This window comes from Merops nubicus, unplaced genomic scaffold (assembly GCF_000691845.1).
Source record: "Merops nubicus isolate BGI_N331 unplaced genomic scaffold, ASM69184v1 scaffold9484, whole genome shotgun sequence".
Taxonomy (NCBI): Eukaryota; Metazoa; Chordata; class Aves; order Coraciiformes; family Meropidae; genus Merops; species Merops nubicus.
This window is the reverse complement of record NW_008604883.1, coordinates 71,648-98,211: the sequence shown is the minus strand read 5'-3', so window position 1 is coordinate 98,211 and position 26,564 is coordinate 71,648. Positions and strand designations below refer to the sequence as shown.

Below are 26,564 nucleotides of genomic sequence, written 5' to 3'. Positions count from 1 at the left end.
GCAGGGGCATGAGGAGAGGTTTTTCCAGAAAGAGAATGGTCTGACACTGCTAAGCTGTTTTTAGCATTGATTTGAATTGGGAACCCGTGGAGTAAGCTCTCTGGAGAGTCTCCTTGGGTAAAAGTGTGGCAGGAGACAGAAAACAAAAGTTACTTTATTCCAACAGATAATTGAATTGACTTAAAATCTTCTGTAACAGCAACTGACCCTTTCAAATTTAAACTTCCTCAAAATATCAGAGATAAGTAGTGGGCTACCACAGCAGGTGTCCAAAAAAACAGTCCAGAAGATGGACTAAACATCAAATATAGTAGTAAAAATTAGACACAGTTTCCATCATTATTTGGGGAATTTGGCAACCTAACCAGCAGACTGGAGGTTTTCTGCTTGTCCCATTTATGTCTTCACCTTGAACATACTGATGAGAGATTCAGATTCTCCCTTAAAGCTTCTAACTATATTCATGGAAAACTATTGGAAAGCATATCATATTTACTTAAAACAAAAATATTCTTCTGCCACTACTGCCAAAATGTCCTAATGACTAAATAAACAAGGCAAAACAAACAAGCAAAACCCCAAACCAAGCAAACAAAAGCAATAGAAAATCAGCTAGCATTTAGGAAATACTGAGAAAAAAAATCTGTTTTTTTGCTTGGTTTTAATCCATTAAGATTTTATACCGAAACTGTTCCTCTGCTTTGAGTGGTCTTGGATAAATTCAGTTCTGTTCCAGAACAATCATCCTTAGAATTCAAACATCTCAGCGTATTTCAGATAACAGGATTCAATTTAGTAAGGAATATAATAGTCTCAAATTTGAGCAGTTGATTGATGTAAGAATAAAACTCAGGGATTTTTCTGACCTTTTAACAGTGCAGCAGTGGGGATACACATGAAAGAAGTATGTAGTTATCCAGCTTCCATAAAGTTTTCCTCCATTATTATATAGAGAAGAACATGAATTTTTGGGAGTGCCTCACCTAAGTGAGGGACATGTACCTGGATTCCTGCAGTGAAATTGATATGCTTTTTTTTGTGAGTGGTTTTTCAGTTTTGTTTTTCTTCCAAGAGAGTAAAGTGATTTGTATCTCAGTAGAGAACCTCATCCCAGGAGGTATGGATGTCAAAATATAGTTTAGATCTGGTAAAGAAGCCTTGCTAGTCCTATAGTCCTGATATCGTAATTCTTGACCTTAAGAGAGTGTTTGTTTTTTTGCTTTCATGCTTTTTTTTCGCAGTTTAAAAGCAGAAAGCACATTCTCATATACTCTCATTTAATCAGCACGATATCTTAAACTTTTGTCTTTACACATGAAAGTGGGAAAATTTTATGAACATTGGGAAAAACTTCATCTATCCTGACAGATTGCATTTTTTTTTTCACTCCTGAAGTACCGAGACATTTAAGGAAATTAAACTGATCTGTGACCATTCTGCCAATTGAATCCATTAATATATAAAATTTTAATGTCTAAATTTTAATATTTAATAATGATAATATATACTTTAAAAGCCATGTTATATGCATTAAACTTTAGGCTTGTGTAAGCAAAACCCTTTGCTTTGTGTACAAACTACAGGTAAATCAGTTAAACATCACATAAGGCCTTTTCCAACCTTAACGATTCTATAAAGTGACTTCACAAACATACATACTAAATACTATTTTGACCTTACAAATAAAATTTAGTAAGAAAGACCTTATAAGTGTTGGAAGAACACAAAAGATATGTTGATTTTTTTTGTTGCTACTGTTAAAAGCATTGTTGGATGTAAAGCATAAATAATTATGGAGCCCAGAGAAAAGTTTGTGTGCTTTCTTACTGTGGTGGGCCTTTGCTCAAGTCAGTTCTGGGAGCTAAATTAGGTACTCTGAAAATAGGCCATCTTGTCATGTTTGGGAGGAGTACCCATCAGTTACAGGGGTTTTTCCTGTCTGTTCTAACGTAATTGTTGTACATAAGAGAATTCAGTGGCAAGTATTTTAAATTAATTAGTATAACTTGCTCACATTTTAAGATGGATGATATGCAAACAAAGTTTGCTGTACTGAAAACAGTTGTGCACAGAAGGTGACAAATGAGTCTGCTGTCAAAGGGAAGATTGGCAGTCTGCAGCACATCCACCCAGCTGAGGCACCAGCCTGACTGCTCTGGGCTTGTCAGTATTTTAAAGGTCCGGATTATAGATTCATCTACAGCAGCAGCTCAGCAGAAGAGCATTTGTTCAAATGGTCTGTAACATTATTAAATGTGTTACCAAAACAGCACACATGGCACCATTGTAACTGTTGCTTTGGTATTGCCAGTAGTGCAGTGAACATCATTATAATGTTAATGCCACAGCTTTACAAATGAAAGAAAAAAAAAAAAAAAATTGACAAGTGCTATTACTTTATCCATATGGTTTGGCCAAAGTGGTATTTTAGTCACAGACACTCAGAGAAAGTGTGTAGTAAATTTCTTTGATTCAACAGTTGTACGTAAAATTCTCAAAGTTCTTGAGAAAATGCAAATACGAATGGTGTGCCTGGACCATCCTATGTCTTTGTTACACTGATAAACAGGATCTGGCTTTCATGAAATTGGGTCATATAGCCAGAGATTTAAATTACTGGCAGTAAATTTGTCTAAATACATTAGAAGAAGACTTGCATACTGGAGGGGATATTTAAATGTATTCTAGCACTTGGAGTGAATTATTCTTCCAGGTATTTAGTGGTTTCAGTTGGTGTTTTTAAATCTGGTGGGAGAATCAGATTGTTACTTAGCAATATCTCTCATAAGGCTAGTGGGAGAAAGAGACCATCAGCATGATGAAATTCAGAAGTATGCTCCCGGGAGCTTAACAGTTTTGTGTCCAATAGCTCTGGGCTTAAAATTAGGTTTTAAACCTCCATTTCTTTACAAGTGAGAAGAGTGGGGGAAAGCAAAGATACCTCTAACTTACTTTCCTTCAAATTATATCCTTCTTTCTTGTTATTCTTCTATTTAGATGTCTGTATTCTACCTACCCAACTGTATAATATCTCTGTTATAGTCCTGTCACAGTGAATATTTCTGGGACACACATAGTGATTGTGGGGTTTTTGCAGTTAGGGTTTGAGTTTTTTTATAAACTATTCATATTTGTTTATGGTAGAAAATTTCCAGGATATATTGTTCTGGTGTCTTACACTGATTTAAATTCCCTTCATTCTTCACTGAAACATATAACAATTAAATGAACTTCTGATTTAAGTTGGGTTTTTTTACAAGATATAATTAATATGTAATTATTTTTAGAGCTGATAATGGATCGTACATATGATTACACTGACCACAGTAGCTGTACACTGACAGTTGAGGAGGAAGGAATAGGGAAATGGAATAAGCCACTTAGTCCTTGAGGGTTTTTTTCTGATTCACGAGTTGCCTGTGAGTAGTGTTTTCTTACCTAATTACATAAATATGATTTTTCACATTTTTAATATAAAGAGGCTTTTTCTACTTTGGAAATCACCAAACTTTCATCAGTCTGCATGTGAACATCAAATAGGCTGTGTTAGGTTTATTTAAATTTTGCATTCCTGTATGAAGTATCAGCTTAATTTTCGAACAGCTGAGTAGAGGTGTATAGTAGTGATCAGCCTAGGTAGCAGGGAAGTGTCTTCTGGTGTCATTATCTGGAAGTTTTGACTTTCACTACTGTTTTACTGCCTTTAGTCATATTTTCATGTTACTTTTCAAGAGTTATGCCACAGAAATCTAGGCAAGATTTTGGTTGGAAGTATCAACTGATGGATGGTTAAATACATGTTGATAGTTATGTATGAGTGTAGAACACCACGCTCAAATTCTGCTCGTGGTGTTAACCGCAAGGCCACTGTATCAGACTCAAGAGGATTTTAATAGCTTTGTCACAAGTAATATTTTTAAATTTTGTACTAGAGAGAGTTTCTCTAAGCATGCTAGAATTAATAACTTTTGCTATTTCTGGTCAGCACTCCATCAGGAAATTGATTGCACTCAGCATTAGACTGTTTTGTGAGACTTAAGCATAAATTAATACTTTTAAATCACCTGTTAGTTGCACTGGCACATTGCAGAGACTTTTAGGAATACTAACCTTGTTTTTGTAATGTGTTTGAAGAATAACTTCTCTTCTAGCGTATACTGGAAGACCAAGGGCACAAGTGTCATTAAACTCTCATAAATATAAATGTATTCAATTTAAAATGTGCTGTGTATAAAATGCTGTCTTTAGAATAACTGTGCAAAAAAAATAGACCAGATATTTGAGGACATTTTCTTGTTTTACTAGAGTGCATTACCACTAATTTTTATAGCCTCATTTACTAGCAGTCATTGTGAGTACCGAAAGAAATCGCTGTGTAACAAACTAAAGTCACTACTGGTGGATGTTATTCTGGCAGAGGCAGCTGCAGATTGTATGACAGTATTCTGTAGTATTCCTATGTATATTCCTATGTGTTTATGCTTGTATAACAGCTGGTAAGTCTTTCTTCTATTCTTCTGTTGGGGAGGGGAAAAAAAAAAAGACTGAAGTTACTTTAAGCTCAGATGGCATCTGATTTTAAAGAAAGTGTTGTAGACTTGTTTTAGAGAACTATACTAAAGTTGAAGCCCAATGGAAGAGTGGCATGTTCTGTTTGCCCTAACTTGTTCTCTGCTGTGTCAAGTGGTGTGAATTCGTGGCACTTAAGATGTATGTTGAATAGGTCTGAGAATTAGTTTATTGCTTGAGCAAGTTCCCCGTTGGGTTTCAGCTCCTCTGTGGTATAATGTTGCTAGTATACTGTGAGAAGTGGTATGGTGTAAATGGGAGTGAGTGGGGAAATTTCTGAGTTTAAGACATAATTAAAGGCATGCTGGAGAACTATACGAGCCGTATATATGGTCAGTCTCTTCCAGATCTTACATCTCTTTTTGTTTTCGGTGGGAATTCTGTATTAGGTGTGCAAGGAGAACCAGGTGCTGTAGTCAGACTTCAGGTGATGTGTTAAAAGCTTCTGGACAAGGTTTACCTGCCACAGCCCCTGGGTATCTGTGGCCTGTTGTAGTAGTGAAGCTGCTGAAAATCAGAGAGAGCTTGTCAAATGCCCTGTTTATAAATACTTGATAACAATGTTTACAGTTCTGCAGCAGCACTTCTTTGGGTGGGGGAGAAAGGGAGGTGATGTCAAACCCTCTGCTTTATCCTTATCTTCATGAAAAGTCGTGCTCGGTTCAGGATTTGGTGAGGTAAACGTGAGTCCTTATTCCCAGCCTGACTTCAGTGGTACTCTTAGGAGCCAGCAGTGAATGGATCCCTCCCCTCTGGGGCAGCCTTGATCTTCAGAGGCTGATGCCAGATACAGGCAAGATCTCGCTGTTTTATCTGCATTGTCCATCTCTACCTTAACGAGTGAAACGGTTAAGTATCCGAGGGGGGCGAGCCTCGAGGAATGTGCCTTCCATTCGACTTGAATATTTCGGTGGATAAAGGGAGAGGGAGGGAGAGAGAGAGAGAGAAATCCACTTACATCACTCGAACTGCATTGAGTGTGTGCCTGTGTGCAGGTTAAGAGACAGACTACAGTGTCTTTGCTTTCTGCAGGAAGCAGCAATGCCGTTTGTATCCTAAGAGGAATTTTTTATTTAGAAAAGGAAGCATTCTTTCTACCCAGGAAATGGCTTTCCTTGTGCGTTGCTATGCCAACTGCCTGCAGCCATGGTCTTCCAAAGTAAGCACAATAACGTAATTATATTGGCGTATTGCATTCAGACTCATGATTCTCTGGGTTTTTGTGTGTGTAACTGTGTTGTATTTTTGTTGCTGACTCTTTGGGCGGTAGACGTGCTTGTCTTGATTGCGAGGAATGGGCATCATTAAATTAAATGTCCATCAATGTCATGCTGCTAAGATTAATTGTGCAAACTTGGTTAGCTGAGTGGAACAGAGATCACTGGTCACTACTCTGTCAGCATCATTAGCAGCCAGGGGAGGAGGTCCCTATTCGCGTGCTCTGCCCTGATTTTGGGGGAGTGAAGGGTAGTGGTGGAGGGGGGGAAGGCTGCGTGTGCGAGTGTATGTGATTGCAAATGAAACAGGAGTATTAACAATGCTTGGCTGAATGCTGGAGGCTGGTTCCTGCACCCTGACTAATATAATACTGTATTAAGCCTTTTTGAGGGAGTCTGTGTGCAGGCAGCCATTTTAGCTTTTTTCCTCCTTTTTCTTTTCTTCCCATTCCTCAGGCTCAGGGCATGGTTTTGTTCCTGTGGATGAATGCTGGATATGTAGGGTTTCATCAGGCTCTGTACGTCCTGACACGCTTAGACTTTCAGTGTTACAAAAATGGAGACTAACGCTGTCGTTTGGATTGCTGCTCTGCACTGCAAGTGTGAGGGGGGTTTTGAGCTTACCAGTAGTGACACTTTTAGCTCCAGCTTGGTTTCCCCCCCCCCTCCTCTTTTTAATTTAGTGCTGTAGAGGGTGACTTGCCATCCATAAGAAATTGGTACATGATGTGTAAATTCAGTTCAGCTTATGTTTCTTCATTATGAAACCACTTGCAATCCCAGCTAACCATGGAGTTATGGGCCAGCAGGAGAAACACTCAGTAAGTATTGCAAATTCTGTTTGTTCTATCAATAACCTGTCACGGGCAAACTGCATGGAGATTGAAAGTTCTTGTCGTCCTGCTCATGGGCTTTCCTGCTTGTGGATTTAATAGTGGGTTTTGAGGGAAAGCTGTACCTGAGGTGGCATTAGAGTCGGTGGCTGTATTTAAGATTGTTTTTAGCTTAGAAAAGGCAACTCTGTAGGTTCTTTTTGAATGTTAAAAATTTACTGGAAAAAATGCTGACATACTTTCATTGGGCAGGAAGCTATGAACATTCAGTTAAAATCCTTATGCATTGTTAAAACTTTAAAGAAATATGGAAGCTTTACAACAAGTGATATAATTGTGAGTGATGATAAGAATAGATTTATTCTGTCTAGTGTGTGGTACTAGTGTCCTGTTGCCTTGTAGCATGGCGTTTAACATCTGTGATGCACTTATGCTGAAAATGCAGAAACTGTTAGTGAAACATGGAATGAACAAAAGGCGTAAGTACTGATGCTTCCTAATTGATCCCATGAGTCAGCTACACCTTTGTCATGCTTTAATCCCATAGGCTGCCAGTGTTTATTGTTTGGGAAAAATGCATTCATAAGCAGAAGAGCAAACATTATTTAACAAGGCCTCAGGTGTCAGGAATTAGAAATGTAGATTTTGCGTGATAAAGAGTCTAGAAGTACAGATTTTTATTGCTCAGCTAACATGTTTAAATCTTCATGCTAGATTTTATATGGTTCAATATAATTTTCAATCTTACAGTTTGTTTCTTGAAAAGATGTTTATATGTATATGTTCTGTGCATACTCTGTGTTAGAGTGTGCGTGGGTTTGTGGACAGTATGTTCAGCATATACAGGTAAGAATCGTAAATGATAGGAAGATGGGACAGGAGGAACTTTTTAAAGGAGGAACATTTTCTTCAAGAATTCAGTTTTGATGGTTTAGAAGTACAGAAACCAATGAAACATTTCAGAATGTCTAGTGCATTTTTCTTATGCATGTAGCAGACCATATCACAGTTTCTTGTAGACTTTTGCTCCTTTCCCCCCTTCTTAATTACATTCTAAGTATAAAGGAGTTCATGTTACCAAATCATTTGGTGTTCATTAAATATTTAGAACTTTGTCTAAAAAAAAAAAAAAAATCTCATTCTCCTGAAACTCAAGTACTGAAGAAGCTGAAATAGAATAGGATAAGTTAAATTTGCAAATAGGAATTAAATGAGAAAGCTGCATATGTATTGTTTTTTCCTGCTCTTTATACTCTCCAAAGAATGTGGATGAAAAGTTCTAGATTGATTCTGGTAACACAGCAAGTCTGACTGAAATAAAAAATTGCTGATAGATAAAGGAAAAAATTAACCTGGCACTTTAGAGACTACGTTACAAGCTCTATCATATTTTAGTTGTGTTACTTCAAGTTAATTAAATCACATAGATAAATTTCACTCTCTAGACCAAAATGTAGGAATAGTAAAAGGGATGAGGTCAAGATATTGCTTTAAGAGGAAATTGGTTTACCTTGAGAAATGTCCACATAAATGTAAGAGAAAAAAAAGATCATACTTTGACATAAGTATGGCACACAGTTGGAGGTTTTGCATGAACAAAATGCGTAGTTTAGAGTTTATGTAGAAGTTTAAAACAAAACTGATTGGACACGTTGCATCTCAGCAAAAATCACCACTTTGACAATAAAACCTTCCATGCTTGTTCTCCAAGTAGAGGTTATTTTCCATGGAAAATGAGACTGAAAGATGTGAATTTTTGGTAGAGAGGGGAAGGCAAGCTTGGAATTTCAAGGTATACAGACTTCTTCTTGCTTTGCCTAAAAGGAAAATTTGCTGGATTAATGATTTTTTGTGATGAGTTATTTTCATGTTAGTGCATTCCCAGAATCCTAAACATTTTATTGGTATCTGACTTGATCTTACTTCAAGAAGAATAGCCTTAATTACTGTTCTGACACCCCTGCCTAGAGTTTTACAGCTTAATTTCCTGGGACAATCTGGAATTGAATGCAAAAATCTGTGCAAAGTTTCACAAAATTCTACAAGTTAATTTTAGTTAATGCTATTAAATCTTAATTTTGCACTGGTTTAGTTAAGGAATGAGGGATATGGTTTAAACCTACTGTTCTGTGAAAATGGTATGCAAACTGACCATTATGCTGGTCATGGTGAAAATGGAGAGAAGTGAAAATGTGTTGTATTTCCTAGATTATTTAATATAAGAAATGAAATCAGCAGAATAAATAAAGTATACAGGTCCCATATACATCATATTTCATAAATAGGGAGAGTGTGGAGCAGTGCTACACACACCTATCTGAAGGTGATAGGGATCTGTCAGTGCTGTTTCTTGGTACACAGCTGTTGTCATCTGCTGAACAAGCTATTTCTTCAGTATATCCTTCAACTTCAATATAGGAGTTGTGAATTTTTCCGGTGAGTAGGAATAGTGTTTCACTTCTTTACAGATACATTATGATACAGTCTTTAATTACGTGACCATATATCTTCAACAAGATTCATCTCAAGATGGATAGCTCTGGTTTCATGAGGAACTGTTTGATGTTTTGGGCTAGCTTCATTGCTCAAAAGGCCAGGCTGTATTTATGGCATACTACTGAAGTCCTGCTCAGAAGATGTAAGCATTAATAAATTGCATGAATACTGTATTTACAAACACCATAAAAAGCCACAAAAAAAAAAAAAAATAGTGCATGGGGTGGGCATTATTTTAATTTTTCAGCTACCTCTGCTGAAGCAAATCTTTGGCAAAAAGGACAGAGTTTTGAGAAATTAAAATGCTTATTCCTCAGCATATCTAGACCTAAGTTAAGTGTTCAAAATCTGAATTTTGTTCTTTGAATTTTGTATGTGTTGGCCCAGTTCAAGCACCCATGGCCTAATGATCATATGAAAGGTTGATTTGAAGTGACTTTACCTGGCATCCTACCGGAGATCTGTGGTAGAGTCTGGCTAAATTCCTGTTCTCCAGGACAACATTTAACTGCAGGTTTTCCTAAAAGCTTATAAATGGCGTAATTTAGGTCATTTCACAGGGATGACAGTGAATGCATTAGTGACCTGTAGAGATAGCGATGAAAGCATCCTTGGCTCATAGGAGATGTCCTGCTATCTTTCTGTTACTGTTTCAAGGACTGGGGAATGCACAACATATTTAAAAGAGAGGGAGGGGAGGAAAAAAAAAAAAAAAAGAAAACCATACACAAAAAAGCACCACTGTCTTGATATATATTGTGTGTGTGCACAAAACTGTTTTCTCTGCCTCCTTAAGAAGTACCTGAAATGTTTTCAGGTCTACATGGATAGTTGGTATAGAAGATCTCATGGTAGAGCATTTGTTTAGCAAGTTTATGAAGCAGGAAGAGTTAGGGCCTGACAATGAGTATTGGGAAAACAAACAATCAATATTACTGGTTCTGGCTTATGTTCCAAAGTGGCTGAATCTAGTAGTGGTGTTGGAGTGCTTGCAAAGAGATATTTATGATGGTGCATGCTGAAATGTCATTTATATGACACAATGAAAGTCACTGTGTACCTGAAAGGAAAAGTCAGCGTCTTCCAAAATGCTATTTTGAGACCAACAGACTAGTACTATTTATCATTACTGAATTGTAGGTGCTCCTGCCTTATGTTCAGGCATGCTAAAAATCCACCTTGAAATTGAGAGCTGCTGATACCCAACAACTGAAAAAAAAAAAAAACCAACCTTCAAGCAATTAAAAAGCCATACATCAAAAAGATTTTTGTCTGGCTGAAGTAAACACAGGATTTTCAGGATCTCAGGATTATTTTATTAAAGTCTGATTTTTATTTTTGATATCTTAATTGCAACAGTAGATATACAATCCAACTTAATTCTTTTAACTTGGTATTATTGATGCATTATGTTAGCATTCCCTACATTTAAAAATTAATAGAATTAATACAACTAGAAAGAAAAAAAAAATAGCCCAAACAAAAAAAACCCCTTGATAGGAGGCTATTTCAGGATTTCATGCAGGTGAGGGTAATACTGAAGCAGTGTTTCCAGTGTTCTTTGTTGCCAGTGAATGAGAAGTACTACTGACTGTGAAGACCCTGTATATAATAAGTATAATTAATGTTAAGGAATTCAGAAAACAAAAAAAAAAATTGAAGATTTATCCTTGACCAAAGAACCTTGTACCTGCAACAATTCGCTCTCAATATTGTGTTAAATAGTCTGGTAGCTATAGTGCAAAAGAAGCATGGGATGACCTCCGCAGGTCTGCAGGCATCTTAGAATTCCAACTTCTGCATGCATTCTGCATTATCTTGTCAGTCTGTTACTGAAATGTAACTGGCACTCATATGATAGCCCACTACTGAATGATTGGTGGTTCTTCCAGTTTTGTCAGCTTGCCAGTAGTCTTTTTTGCCATTCATTTTGATATGGTGATGATGCAGCTGAGAACCACAGGAACTGTACTGAAGGGGTCTCCACTCAGTAGGTTGCTTGTGAAAGGTGATCCTATGCCCAGGAGGTGAAATTTCTAGGAGTGTTTGTTATTCCTTCCTAAACTATGTTTGTATGGGAATACTAGAAGGGCAGATGAGGGACAATGGATTGCAATGCTTGTAGGTGGTTGATGGTCAAGGTAAATAACCTTATGCTAACGTAGCACCTGACCCAAATAGTAATGCTGCCTAGTCCCTAGTATATCTGAGACATATAGGTTGAGATGAGCTATTGCCTAATTTTCTTTAAGTTTTTTTTTCCTTGGAAAAAATGAGAGCTCATAAACAGTTGCATTTGGTGAAATAACTGGAAGATAGGAAGAAAAATTGTGTAGGTGGTATTCTTAATTTTTTTTAGTTTCTCTGATTGCAAGTATGAAGCTTGCTACCATGAACCACTTTCATGGTATTTAGATAACCTGCCATTCTTTACTTGGCCTAAACCTTAATCTGGTCAAAAAGCTAAAAATAAGGGTGTCAGTCTATTTGTGATCTGTTGTCTCCATAGAAAATGCTGGAGCACAGAATCCCAGCATATTTAGTTCTGTTTTCATGAAAAGGGAATTTTTTTCCTAAATGGGGAGAAGCCTACTAAATGTCACACCCTGGACTGGCTAGTTTTCTAGCCTTTCCCAGTCCTGTGTTATTGGCAGTCAAGTTGATGTCTCCTGTAATATACCATTCTTACAGAGCGTATGTGGAGTGCCTTAAAAAGGTATCAAACAATTTAGTCTATTCCAAATTTCAGTGGTTCCTGTGCTTCGTGCTCCCTGTGCTGGGTAGCGAATGGGCGTGTGGGTGTCCCTCCTTTAGTTCAGAGGGGCTTTCTGATTTTTCTTTACATGTGTTGGACTGGAATGCCTGCCATATGAGGAGAGGCTGAGAGACCTGGAGCTTTTTAGTCTGGAGAACAGAAGACTTAGGAGGGATCTGGGTCTCTTTAGCCTGGAGAAAAGGAGACTGAGGGGTGATCTCATAAATGTTTACAAATATGTAAAGGGTGAGTGTCAGGAAGATGGGATTAAGCTTTTTTCAGTGATGACCTATGATAGGACAAGGGGTAATGGGTGCAAATTGGAGCATAGGAGGTTCAAGGTGAATATCAGGAAAAATTTTTTCACTGTGAGGGTGATGGAACACTGGAACAGGCTGCCCAGAGAGGTTGTGGAGTCTCCTTCACTGGAGTCATTCAAAACCCGCCTGGACGCCTTCCTGTGTGATGTACTCTAGGTGACCCTGCTCTGGCAGGGGGGTTGGACTAGATGATCTTTCGAGGTCCCTTCCAACCCCTATGATTCTATGATTCTGTGATTCTATCTAATTAATGTGTATGAATATATGAGGGCTGGGTGTCAGGATGAAAAGGGCAAATCTTACTTATGTCCTGTGATATGATGCGGGGCAATGGTCACAAGCTGGAGCACAAGAAGTTCCACCTCAACATGAGGAAAAACTTCTTTACTGTAAGGGTTCCAGAGCACTGGAACAGGTTCCCCAGGGAGGTTGTGGAGTCTCCTTCCTTGGAGACTCTTAAAACCCATCTGGATGTGTTCCTGTGTGACCTGCCCTAGACTAGATGGTCCTGCTCTGGCAGGGGGGTTGGACTCGATGATCTCTGGAGGTCCCTTCCAACCTCTAACATTCTGTGACTCTGTGATTCTGTCTTCTTAATTCCCATTTGGTGACTATTGTCATGAACAACAGAAAGTTCTCAACTATTTGACAAAATGTTAAGATTTTGCCTTGAATGTGAAGATGGTTGTGAGTCTGCGCTGAAATGTATTCATATCTCAGTGGCATTTGGAGTGTGTAATGGAGATGGCACTTCTCTTTTGGACTGGGAGTATGAAAACTGATTTAACAGCAGCCTTCTATTTCAGCCCCAGTTTCTTGACTTGAATCAAGAGCCAATTGCTTTTCAAAATAGAGGAAAAGGAGGCTGCTAAGTTAGGATGCAAAGTGGTGCAAATTATCACATTATAGCTGCATTGAGTGTCTGTTAATAAGCTGACAAATGCTGTGACAATGACAAAATGTAGCTCCATATAGCACTTGTAATTTTCTACCTGCAGATAACTTATTTCAGCTGTCTCAGGGTTGGGTGATGTCCAAATGCCAGATGTTTAGTAGCAGTAATGCAGGAACCACATTATAAACCCAGACAATAACCCAGTGGTCAAAATTCCTCAACCTGTGATTTCTTTCACTGAGCCTCTAAATATTGCCTCCTTTTGTCTGTCTATAGCCTTTCAGCTTGCTTGCTTACAAGCATAGGTGCTGTGCTATGGGTCATTTGGACACGCTGATGCAGGGTAGGATTTATCGGTTTATAGCTTGACTCCAAACTGTGACTTTGCAAGCAAGAGAAATGGATTAAATAATTTTTTTTCCTTCTCTGAAGAATGATTTCATAAAAAATGACATTGTACTATTTTGTAGGTCTGCTCCCTTTGTGTATTTTAGTCATGTTGGCTTGCTCTATAGTTAAAAATAGACTTTACTGTTCTGTGCTGCTGTTATTCCTGCAGAGCCAGGAGAATGGGAGCTGGGTTGTGCTGTTAGTACTCCATCCATAGCATTGTCTCCTAAATGCCTACCAGCTGCTGCTCACCTGCCAACCTACCAAATGCTGTAGGAGTTACATGAATGTCAGGAAGGTGTAATGTGGGATGATTTGAAAGGGGGTGGTAATGCCTGAAAAAGAGACTGTGGCTTCAGGACTGGACTGTAAATTTAATATTGGTAATGGGATCAATTGCTTGAAAACAGGATGATGAAGGACATTGCACCTGAGAACTGGAAGTATTTGGTTGTGGTTGAAAAAAGAATCATTCTAGATTTTGGAAATTTAAACAGCACTGTGGAATTATTTCTTAGTTAGCTATATCCTAGATTTGCTGAACTGTCAGCCCTGCTCTCATTTTAACTCAACTACATTTTTTGGGCTCTTGATTTGGTGTTTTTTTTTTTTTTGTTTGTTTGTTTTTTTTTTTTTTTTGTTTTTTGTTTGTTTTTGTTTTTTTTTTCTTTTTTTCTTTTTTTCTTTTTTCTCTTAAACGTAAGCAGCTAAAGGTTCCTCAGAACTTGCATTTTACACTCTGCTGCTTCATTGATCAAGGTACAGCTTGACCTCCAAATCGTAGTGTATTCCTGATAATAAGCTAGAGGAAAAAAAAAAAAAAAAATTCCAAATACTTGGCGAGCAGTTGCTTATTACCCTTCTAGGTTGCTCAGGAAAGAGCCAGATGCCAGACTTGGATGTATTTCCCTCGAGTGCTTGCCATTTCAGTTTTGACTCACATCACCAGCAGATTTTTAGCTGGGCTTTTTGGCCTTCAAATTAGAAGCTGACTGTAGGGGGCTTTTGTTTCAAATATCTATAAGTACTATAGAAGGATCTTTTTTCCTATTGTCATTGCTTTTAAGGAATTATAAGGAAAAGGAAAATACATGGATTTATGGATTTTGGAGCCTTTGTTAAGTGTCCTACCTAAATAATTAGCTTCACATCTGGACATGGTGGTTCAGTGAATTTAAGGCAACAGAGAAGACTCATGCTAAGTCTTTTAACAGTGAAGCTGTTCACAGCTATAGGAGCAGAATAAAAAGCAAACTGGAATAGAAGTGGTATTAGCTTCTGTTAATAGATGTAGAAGTCTGTGTGCTAGGTATAGCTGTCCTTGCCTGTTGATGTATGACTTCTGTAAACATATTCTGTGTTCTGACTCCAGGAGTTTCTGTCCTGTTCAGTCTTGCTTGTTTTCTAATCCAAGAGATTCTTCTAGTTGCTATTTTTTTTTTTATTTAGTTTTGTGAGATGATGAGAGATTTATTGCATTTCAGAGCAAAGGATTTCAGATATTACAGTTTAGAAGAGCATTACCAAGGTCCTCTGAACACAACTGCTTTTCCTAAATAAATGGACACAAAAGCATAGTTTCACAAACAGTAGCATGCATGTTAGCAGTTGTGTACAGAAAATCTAGTTATTTACCTCTTTCCTGTTGAAGGAAGAGGTTGTTTAGACAATTAAATGTCACTCCTACACCTGCCACTTCCATTAGTATTGTACATCACTGTTCTTTCAGTGCTGATGGTACCCAGGGAAAACTAAATTCAGGAATTCCTGAGATTGAGTAATGTGGTTTTGTTTTGCAATGTTCCAGCTGGGGTTTTATTCAGCTAAACATGCAGAGATAAAATATTTAATGTAGTAAATGACTAAAATGTCTACCACTTTTCTTAATCTTTTGTACCATGAGATGTTATAGCAATGATCATTCTAGTGTTGTCATAAATATGTGCATAAGATTTGACTTTAGAATTTTCTAGTTATTGCAAAGTGATGTAGTGCAGTAGGTGATGTACCTACACACATCCTGGGTCTTTATAGCTTGTCTTCTCCTAGGTGGGAGAAAAAAAAATACAAACTTCACTAATTGTGTGTAGAACAGGCATCAGTTATTGGTCCTAGTATTTCTTGCTGATTTCTGAGCTGATTATTTTTTCTGCAGTTTGGCAACCTCTAATTTTAAATCTCTTCCTGAATAGGCACCGTTGAAATATTTCATGGTGTCAGTAGAAAGGTATAAGTTGTTAAGTGAATTGAAGTTTTTAGTGTGCTGTTGATCTAAAGCAGGAATATAAGGGATGATTTAAACTGTGTGAACACCTGCACAAACACAAATAGATAAATTTCTGAAAGTCACATCTAAATGTCATAATTTTAAGCAGAATAACATGGTACTTCAGTTGATGAAGTTTCCTTCCTTTAAAGGAGCCTCCGTTTTTAGCAGGCACCATGTAGGGCCTTATTTTGCTTTGTCGTTGAAGGAAGTTGAGAAACCATTACCATTACTTCTGAATATATTGTTGCAGACATTTGGAAAGGTTAGGTGATGTAAAAAAAATGTGCTAATTAAGCTTAGCATTTGATATCACAGTTTTGAATAACTGACACTAAGACTACAAAGAAAAGCTCTGCAGTTTGTGTGAAGATTCAGTGGAAATACTGTTAATGTAAAAGATGGTTCTGTGTTGATTTGTGTAAATAATTTTAAATAGCTCTGCAGAGTTGTTGGTGCATGGTGCTCCAGAATTTAGGGAACAACTTTGCACTTACCTGAAGACTCTTTGTTGAAAAGAAGAAAAATGGTCCTTTACCTTTTCCTTTCCTGTGATCAGTGAGTACACACAAGTAGGTCTTTTGCCCAATCTAGTAAATGTTGAGTAGTTCAAAGAAGTCAGAATCTTGTTCTGTGTGACAGAATAGAAATTCTGGGGATATTAGGAATGCATGATCCCACATGCATTTTTAAGAGTTTGTGTCAGTATGAAAAATATTCATTAATTTTCTTTGGTTACCTTATGAGGGAAAATGAAAATAAAATAATTAGCAAGCAAAAGTGGGGATGTTACAGCAACATTCATGGCTGTTATATTGCTATGGCATGAGCACAGTTGCACTTTCAAAACTCATATAATAAGTAATAAAGCTGTTTACTAGTAGGCATAGTAGTATAGCATAAAAAATTACAGATAAGGTAAAATCATACTATTGTAAGATTTTGCAGCATAATTCATGTATATTGGAAATGCTTTTCATTCAAAAATATTTTGAGTTGTCTCATTGCTATGCTGTTTTTCTTACCCAGAAAAGCAACAAGACATTACATACATTACTTTATAATGCAAATATGAAAACTTTTTGCTTTTTGTGAATCAGTCTCGGAAGTATTATCTATAACACTTCTTTCAAAAATCACCTTATTTTCAAAATAACATCTCCATTTTTAAGAAAAATTATTTGACTTTTTATAAGCCTTTTAATTTTTTTTTAATTTTGAAGTGCTCACTGTTATGCAATTAAGAATCTCAAAACTTTGATTAAGATAGTACATGGGTTTGCTTCATATCAAAGAACACTATGATATTCTTAAAAACATTGTTGAACAAGTGCTGTGATAACCTCTTGTGTTTTGAGAATATGCATCCTGCAGTATTGCATTTCTTTAGGTGTTTTTGCTTGACATGAAGCAAAAACGTGCATCTTCCATTGTCAGAGAAGAGAAGTAGAGGAAACCTCCATTGTAGAGCAAGGACATTGAGAACAAATAGTTACACTGCATTTCTTATTTGGAGCCAGTGGTTAGCAGAAGAAATTACGCATGCCCTCCTATTGCTTAAGTTACTGAAAAGCAAAGTCATTGCATTAGGAAAAAAGAAACAGCCTACTTTTCTCTTTAACTATTCGTTGCTACTATGAAGCAAAGAATCCTTTAGTTAGGACTGAGTGACATTGACATGGATGCAACTATCAAACATTAAAAAAAAAATTCCATTTAATTGCTTGTCATGTCTCTATTCAAATTTTCATCAAATTCCATTGAATTAATTTGGTATTTATAGAGGTAGGACTTAGTGTACAAATGGAAATCTCTGCTTTTTACACTGTGCACAGCAATTCCCTACATATCTATATCTTCTTAAAAATATTGTCCTTGCAAGCATACAGAATACTGAAGTCGTTACTAAGAAGCTACCAGTAAGAAAATCTAAAATGTTACACTGTTCATCATGTTGGTTTTTGACTTTTTTTCCTCCTTTGGTTAGCCTTCTTCTGAATTATATTTAAAAAAAAAAAAAAAACAAACCCAAAAAACCCCCCCCCCCCCCAAAAAAAAAAAATCCACCAAAACCAACCAACCACAAAAGAATGGCTTCAGATTTTCCTGCTTGGAACAGTGACGTGGATTTGGAATGGATTTTCTGGGTCACTGCCATTACACACTCTTACACAGCATGTTCATAACTTTGGCTCAGGTTTGAAAGCCTTCTCTACCACAGCTCTGCTTGAGCCTGTTTTTGAGAATCTTTGTGGTTCATTAGACAGCAACCTTCTTTCAACTTCCTTCTTGTTAGACTTTGCGCCTGCATTGCCTTTTACTGGAAATACTTCTTTTATCTCCTTCCTATTTCTAGGTAGTGACCATACCCTCTCTTAGACTGGGCCAAATAAGCCATGCTCCTCTTGCACTTTCTCAAATAGCGTTTTGTTTTTTTTTCTTCTGGTAATTCTGATAGTTCTGTGAATCTGTGTATGAGTATGGCTTTAAGTCCATCTTTATTGTAAATATATAGCTGGGAATGTGTGCTGTGTTTCCAAATGAGGTCTCTGCTGGGGCCATGGAGATGAGCCCAGAACTTCTGTAGATGATGCATGCTGTGATCTCATTGGGTTCTCCTGCTGCATCAACTTAACTTGGAAGGTGTTCAGTCACATTCTGATTAGTGAATACACTGGAATTCTTTTTACAGTTGTTTCTGTTAGGTAAGTTCCTAGATTCTTGGGCTTTTTTGTCTCCCAGTGTTTGATCTTGCAACTTCTTATAAAGAATTCAATTCCTCTTACTCCAAGTAGAAGTCATCCTACTCTCACAGAAGTGACCTTTTTACCCCTTGTACCAAGAGTGTCCCTTTGCACTGTGTTACCAGCAGGCTTTACCAGCATGTTTGTTTTTTCCTCCACTTGGAAAGAGGGGATTTCCAAGATCTTTATAATGTTTCTTATTTCATCTTTAAAAAATAAAAATTGCCTGGTTAGCCCTTAATATAATCTTTCTTTATTCTAGAATTAAATCACTTTGATTTATTTTACTTTAAGATAGTTCAGCGCAGTAAAATTCTGTGCTGTAGTTCAGTAGTAACTTGCAAGTAGTTCAGGTTAAACAGCTACAGCTCAAAATTGAGATGCCCCTTCATGAGTGTTTTGAAAAACCTAACCAAGCTTAGTTAGATTGTCTAGAGTGCTGTAATAATGAAATGAAATATTCCATCATCAGGTATAAAGCAAAAAAGCAACATTTTATGTAAGAATGTCCTACTGATGGAGGCATCAACACTTGGAATGTATGTATATCATAGGTCTTTGCTTTAAGCATTTAAAATGTGCCCAGGACAGATGTTTTCACCTGTCAGCTAAACCCTTTACTTGTGTGTACTGGTTTTCAATTCTCAGTAGTGCTTTAAAGCTGAAAATAAAATCTGCCTGCAGGTACCATCAATTTTCTCTCTGCTGGTACAGTTGCTCTTTAGCAACCCCACATCCATTTGTTAGACTGCTGTAAGAAAGCCAAAGTGACTCTGTAGACAAGGTGTAGATGAGCATCCCCTCACTTACTTAAAAAGTTTTGCAGAATTTTAAACATCTTGCTTAAAAAGGTTTGAATTAACATTTCCTGTAAATATGTGCCCACAGAGTGTTCCTGAACTTTTTTTGCTTTCACATCCTTAGGCATAAATCTTTTGTCTGATTTCCTGTGGAAGCAAAGTTTGTGACCAAGTTCTCTGTTCCTTCCCCTCCCGGTTACTTGTAAGAGGCCAAAGAGTTCAAAATTTAACCTTATAGGTCTCCAAAAAAACCCTGAAAGTAGGCCATTTAGTTGCCAGCCCAGCAGTAATTCTCAGCATTTTAAGAAACAGCCATGAGAGGAAGCATTTAGAAATATCTGTGGGAAAAACACCAACTGGAACATGCATTATCTGAGTATGAAAACCAGTTATTCCCAAGAGAGAGATCTCTGCTAGAGCCAGGATTTATTAATATTGTCCTCCACATCTACTGCCCCTAAATAATGGGGACCTTTCACTGAAGTTCAGTGGTTGAGCTCAGTTCCATATGCTCCTGCCCTAGAGATATTTCAGAAGTCAATTGAAATGCCTCCAAACAGTTTTTCCTTCAGCCAAAGCTGCAATCGTCATTGAGTGCCTCTCCCTAGTTGCCAGTTTTCATTATGTAGATTTTCACAGCGTGAATTCCCTTAGTTTGATTCAGTGGTTTTGGGAAGCTGTTAGTTCGTGTGTGGGCATGGGCTGTGCAGGCTTTGTTACAGCTCTCCATGTGATTGTTGCTTGGTGGGACAGCGGGGTACTACCATGGGTGATATTGTATGTCCTTGTAAACATGTAGACATAATATACTAGTATAGAGATTCTACTTTTCACACTTTGAACTAGTGTTCAAGGATGGACCTGATCTGAATTTTCCCCATTGATAAACCAAACCAAACCAAACCAATCAATATAAAATACTAGATACTGTTAGTGAAAGAAGAGGAGAAAGGCCTGAAAGGTCTTAATAATCAGTTCTGCAATTTTTCACTTCTGCACTATTTTGGAAAAAAATTAGCAGGTAGAACCACAATCTTTCAACAGTTAAGTGGAATATACGGACAGACACAGATCCTTTCTGTGAAGGAGATGGAAAATAATGTACACAGTGTCTGAGAAATGGTGTTCTCTCTAAAATTGGCCTGAAGTAGCATGACTTCGGTATTTATGCGAAGTGAGCTAAAAAGTCTTAAATGTTATGAGAGGAGAGACCATATTTCCTTGAGGTTGCCAGAGAGTCTTTGGTACTTAGATGTATATCCATAGTCAAATTATGGAATGGTCTCTTTATTTTGATCCTTGGAGCAGAAGCTTTCTAACTTAAAAATCACCACATATGTGTTTTTTAAAAATGGTAAATTATCCTTTGTTGCCCAGTGAAGAAGTTACCGGGTATACTTCTACCAGGTATATTCTGAGACAGACTTCTCAGTAAGGTTCTAAGTAAAAGTATTCTGATCTTGCAGATTTTTTGCTGTTAATTTTTAAATAGGTTAGAGTGGTTTGAACTCAGAATTTCAAAACCCCGAGAAGAGCTTTGGAAAATTTAGTATGCTTTAGTTCAGTATGATTCAGTTCAAATAATTTAGCTCCTCATTTTTTTTTTTTCCTTTGTATTCATGAGTCAAAGTCACTGTAAATACCTGTATGATACAGTTTTTCCTTTTTAAAAAAATTTCCATCATTTGAGCTGTTGCAAATAAATTGAGGTTCTTATTTGCTGAAGGAATATTGTTTATGATAGTTTTTCTGAAAAAGGCACTTTTGAATATAAAGTGCTGCCTTGAATCTGAGATACAGATGCTGTCAAAAGGAAAAGCAAATACTGAGAGATCTGATCCTAAAACAGGTAGGATAGTTACATTAAATAAGAATGGATGTTTGTCAGTGATGCATTTCATACTTCTCCTTTGAAAACTGTTGTCCCTGAGAGCTTTTCTCCATTCCCCAGATACCCATTTACACTTCACCACCTCTGTCCCTCTGCAGAAGTCAATAATCCTTCAAGCAAAGAATAATTAAGTTTAATGCATTAAATGCTCATAGGATTAACTGCTAAGAGCTATGAGATATACAGCAAGAGGCAGTGGTTGCGTGTTTTGTAAGGGAAACAAAATGAAGTTTGTGTGTACTTGCTCCATCTCAGCAGATGAAGTTGCATTAGCTTGCATTAACCTTTGAACAGTTTTAGGGGGGCTACCTGTAGCAAAGTATCAGTGCAGAAACACATGAAGAGGTTACCACGAAGGATCCTTATAGTGCTAATCTTTTTGTTAGAGATCTTCTAATGTGGGCTTTATATATAAACAATTGCTTAACAGCAGTAGTACTCGAATGCAATACTTTGAGGCTTGAGTTGTGTCTGGTGTTGTACTCAAGATGAAGAACATTTTTTTAGATGTCTTAATGAAGCTTGAGCTACAGTTTCACATAAAGATGTCTATTTGAGGAAAATTTTGATATTGAAAACACATGACATACTATTGTATAAAGTAAATGATATACAGAAGACATAATTCAAGTCAAAAGTTTATTTAACTCCCACTGAAGTTTTCAGAGAAAATACAGAGAAACTTCTTAATGTTTTCCATCCCACCCTTAAGTACAAGGAAATCCTGCTTCCATGGGAATTGCATCCTAATTTGAACTGTATGTAGTTTAAACTTTTATTTTAAATTTAACTCTACACTGGACATGTCAGCCTGCATCATGTCTGTAGATAGAATCGATAGAAATTACTTTATTATTCTGTAATTACTTACATTGACTGCTGTGTTTTAAATCACTGAACCATAAAAATGTTTTTTCTTGATGTCTCTCTTGTTAGTGAAATAATTGTTGCAATAGCATGTTGATGAATACCCATCATTATTAGAAGTGTCCAGTCATTAAATGTCACAAATGTGGATATATCCTTAAACTGCATACAACAGACTTACAAACATTTAATATAAAAATGAACATTTATGCATAATAGTGATATAAAATATTAATTGATAAGATATAGAATAATACTGGGCTGGTGATATAGACTTCTGTAGTGCAAGAAACATTTTAAAATTTCTGTCTTGGTGGGGAAAAAATGGGAAAGGCTAAGGCATAGTATCTATTTTATTTAGCTGCTGTTGCTTTTTATTTATGAAAAGATACAGAACACCAAAGTAATTTTGTTGTCATTTAGTTATTCAGATTTGTGGGACTAAGTTAATCGTCTAGAAGAGATTTTTATTTTTTTATTATTAGTGGGGTTTATAATATTATTAGTAAAAAGGTAATACAGAATGAGCATTGAGATACGTGTCTTCACAGGCTGAAGAACTGGCCTTTTCTTTTGTTGCTTATATTTCAGAAAGTGGAAATAGTTTCTAAAGGTGATACTTTATGTTGTCTTATGTCTACTGTACTTGCTTGGCTTATCTCAGTGGCACCTAATTACCTGTAGGATAATTCATTGGGAATTGTGTAACAGAATGTTACACCTTTGTTCTCTTTAATTCTGTCTTTCTGCAGGTGTACTTCACTCACTTTTCAGGCTTTGTAAATCTTTAAGTGCTGACTGGTCTTCAGTAGAAGACCTTGTTTATAAAATGCTTACTGATACCCTTGCTCTAAAGTGGGTGGTATATTTAAACTCTCCATCCAGAATTCCTCTTGCATTTAAAAAATTATGTTCTTCTGTCTTCACCATTGTAGCATTTATACCTGTTTTCACAAATAACTGCATTAAAAAGGCAAAACAAAAGGACCCTCACAACAAAAAAAACTATAAAGAATTATTATTTAAATGTAGAAAGCTTTTGGTATCATTTCACTTATGTTTTGCTGTTTTCATAGCTTTTTGTACTAGATTTTCATACCTTTTTATGCAAACATTTTAATTGCTTGTCCAGTATATACTGTGAAAATACATTGTTTTTTAAAAATACGGTCTTAGTAGGGTAAGGGCAATGCTTTCTTGAGTAAAAGATGCAACAGAAGTTGCCTTTTGTTACTCAGAAAAGGCATGGTGTGAGGTAGGAGAAAATCATGATGTTCTTAAAATAGGAGAAACATATTCAGAGCAAAGTAATTGTTAGCTTTGCATGCATAACGTGGTGACTCACTTAAAGAGTGGAAGTAATAAAATGCTGCTTTTAAGATAGAAAGATGTGATAGTGTTTAAAGTATTGTACAGTTCAAAATGGAGCTACGTCTTAGTCCTTAAGATATTTTCCCATAATTGTTTACATTTTCGTTTGTTTTATGGCTTTCAAGAAGTAAAAACTGGGAGTTCCCAGATGTAGTTTTTCCTCTGTTTTCTATTCATGTGTGTAAACTGTTTAAAAGTGCGTGTACTCATGTGTCCTCACTCAAGAGCTACATGTATATTTATTTAATACTGTTAGATCTCTGTCAAAATAAGTTTGAGGCTTTAGTGTTAACTATTTTATCAGTTATATTTTCTATTAAAAACTTTTGTCCCTCTGTTATACTTAATTAAGTCTACACATATGCAGCCTTAATACTTCTCACTTAGGAAGTTTGTCCTGAAAATAGGTTATCAGGGTAGTTCTCAGATTCTTTTAATGACTATTTTTTAATATAGTGTACATGTAATGTAGTTTGAAACTATATTTGCTTAAGAGCAAATCATGCATTAATTTTTCTAAATTACCTTGCCATGCTTTTACTCTGTGAGTTCCTTCTGATGCTGTGACTCTGTGTTCAGTACTGAAGTTCAGAATTACTGTCAAAAATACTGTCAAAGCTGTAGTTTAAGGTCATCACAGAAAAATAAGTGCTTGTTATGTAAAATACACAAGTTGCTTTTGATCCATATTCCTTTGAATGACTCCTTAAAACTAGCTATTATTTAGTGAAAATTATAAACAAGATAAAAGTAACATCATCTGATGCCATTTGTGGTGTCTTTAGTCTGTGATAGATGATGTTACTGAGGCAAAGGAAACGTCCTGAGATTTTCTTGTGTTGCTCCATGGTCTGTAGGGTAGAACATGTGTTATACCTAGCCTGTATGTGCTTTAAAACATTAGAAGAAAAACTTTATTGTTACTGTTGTACTAAATACTAAAGTCAGTACTGAGCTATTGAATAGAATGGTAGCTGAATACAAGGAGAGAGTGTGCCTAAAAATTTCTTAATAAAGTGATGTTCAGTAGCACAGCGAATACAGATGTTGTAGTGAAGTTAACTGTCACAGGTTTCCCAAAAGCAGAGACTGATGTTCCTAGCCAGTTTTTCACTGGCTATAGTAGCACAGTTTCTATTGCTATTTTCTAATCATGTTCTACACTAAGTAAGAAATTAGTATGTAATTAAATATCCTGGTTTGGAGGAAACAACTTTGTGCTGGTTGCTGATGCTACTGAGGTTGTTGGATGTTCTGTTTTAGTCTTACTCTGCTTACTGAAAACCATTTAGCAAATGTTGTGCTCCAGGAGTGACAGTTGTAGCCTCTTGCATGGAAGACTTAAGCATGTGGTTTTCCATTGTCATCAGTGCATTAATTTTTTCCCTTTTGCACAATGACTTTGTACATTAAATACTTTAAATAACAGTATGTCACTAAGAGAAATGCAAGTATTTCTCACACTTCTCACTGAGCTCACAATTTAAATGTTTTAGCTTCTTTAGGTTTATTTTTCTTTGCACAACTTCTCGCCTTAACTTATTTGGGGGTAGAGCAGTTGAAGTGGATTCTTCTTTCAGGCATGTAGCACAGAGATGTAGTATTCTGCAGAGATGTGAGCATGTGCTTTCTGCTTGTGAGTAGTCCTATTCGATTAGGATCAAAGTGACTAGTTAGGTTGCCCTAAGTAAAATGCCTGCTTCTGATCTTCTGCTGTCACCGTTTGGCAAGTCCAGCTCATGCAGCTTGGCTTTGACTTGAGGAGTTATTCAGAAACCAGTAATAGCCAAACATTCATCTGATTGTCTACAGCCAAAAAAAAAAAATCAGAAAGCTTGCTTTTATTTGCAGTTTACTTCATCAGTTATTATGGAATCCCTTGCTTCTTCCCACCACCTGTGTAGTAACAAAGTATGAATCCCTGCTGTTCATTTACAACACTAAGTGCAATCATTATATTAAACATAGCTTGATTTCAGTTTTACCATACTAACTCAATTTGCTTTGACATAAGGTTCTTAAGAATTTCACTGCATCGAGGAAAAATAAATGCAATTGTTAATGATGTGGAAGTGTTTGCAGGGCACTGTGAGAAAACGAATGTGTTTGGCAGGGTGCAAGACTGTGCGGACATGCACCTTCCTAATGTTGGTTTGTGACTGAAACAGTTATAAAATCCTTTATAAAATGTAAAACTTGCAAAATATTATATCTTTGAGTTATTAAATGTGTGAATCTTAGATGATTTGCGCATGTATCTTCAAATAAAATGTAAGATCTCTACTTGGTAACAAACCTGAACTACTTTAATTTTAAGAGATGATACTTTTAGGAATAGTCATTGCCACATTGCGAAAGCTATGCTTGTTCATTTACTATACATTTCTCCTATGGAAGGTTTACTTATTTCTGCAGTGGCTCGAATCATGGTAAAAAAATAGATATAATGGCCTGAATATCAGTAAGTGCTGTTCAGTTTTGTGCTAATTCTGATTTAGAGAATGAAAAGGGAAGTAACAGCCAACAGATACTATAACTAATGCCCTCCTTCATGCTCTTTTTTTCTTCTTCTGGTATATCATCATCAGTGGTGAGCATAATTAGATTTTTCTGGAGGCAGCATTCGTGGCTGTATGTACTAGAGTATCGCTTTTGTTAATTGCCCTTTCTTTGTTAATTGGTATATGAAGAGCAAGTCTAGCTCTGGGCTTGCTGGAGCTTTTTGGGATTATTAATGTCTGGTTGCTGGTTTTAGCCTCTCATTCAGGTGAAATATTAAGAAATAATTGTTTAAAATGTAGTCATTGTTGCTCTCACTGATGCAGTCATGCTGTAATAAGGAAGAAATCCTTTTCAGAAGTATTAGAATAGGAAATGCCAGTCAGTCTAAGTAAGAGTAAGGTTTTCAATTGTCTGTGCTTTTGCCATAAATCCTAAAGCCAAGGTTCTTTCCAGGCATGTTCCATAAACAGGCTTAAATCAGGGAAACAACAGTAAAATAATTCAGTACCTTTAGCGGTATAGAGCTAATAATTTTCTTGGGCACACTCTCTAGTGACCTGCAGATCACATTTTTGAAAATGTTTTACACGGCTTGATTTTTTATATCTTAATGCTGAATGAGCTCTTATTTTCATTTCCATCCAGGGA

General features: G+C 36.6%; 1 protein-coding gene across 1 annotated transcript in view; it reads left to right on the top strand.

Annotated features, from left to right (window-relative positions):
• Nucleotides 1-6,234: 6,234 nt before the first annotated feature.
• RAPGEF2 (Rap guanine nucleotide exchange factor (GEF) 2) overlaps nucleotides 6,235-26,564 on the top strand; it is a 70,484-nt gene continuing 50,154 nt past the window's right edge. The window contains exon 1 of the mRNA XM_008939165.1: nucleotides 6,235-6,607. Within this exon, the coding sequence (XP_008937413.1) occupies nucleotides 6,548-6,607 (60 nt within the window). The 5' untranslated portion in view covers nucleotides 6,235-6,547. The remainder of the gene's footprint in view (nucleotides 6,608-26,564) is intronic.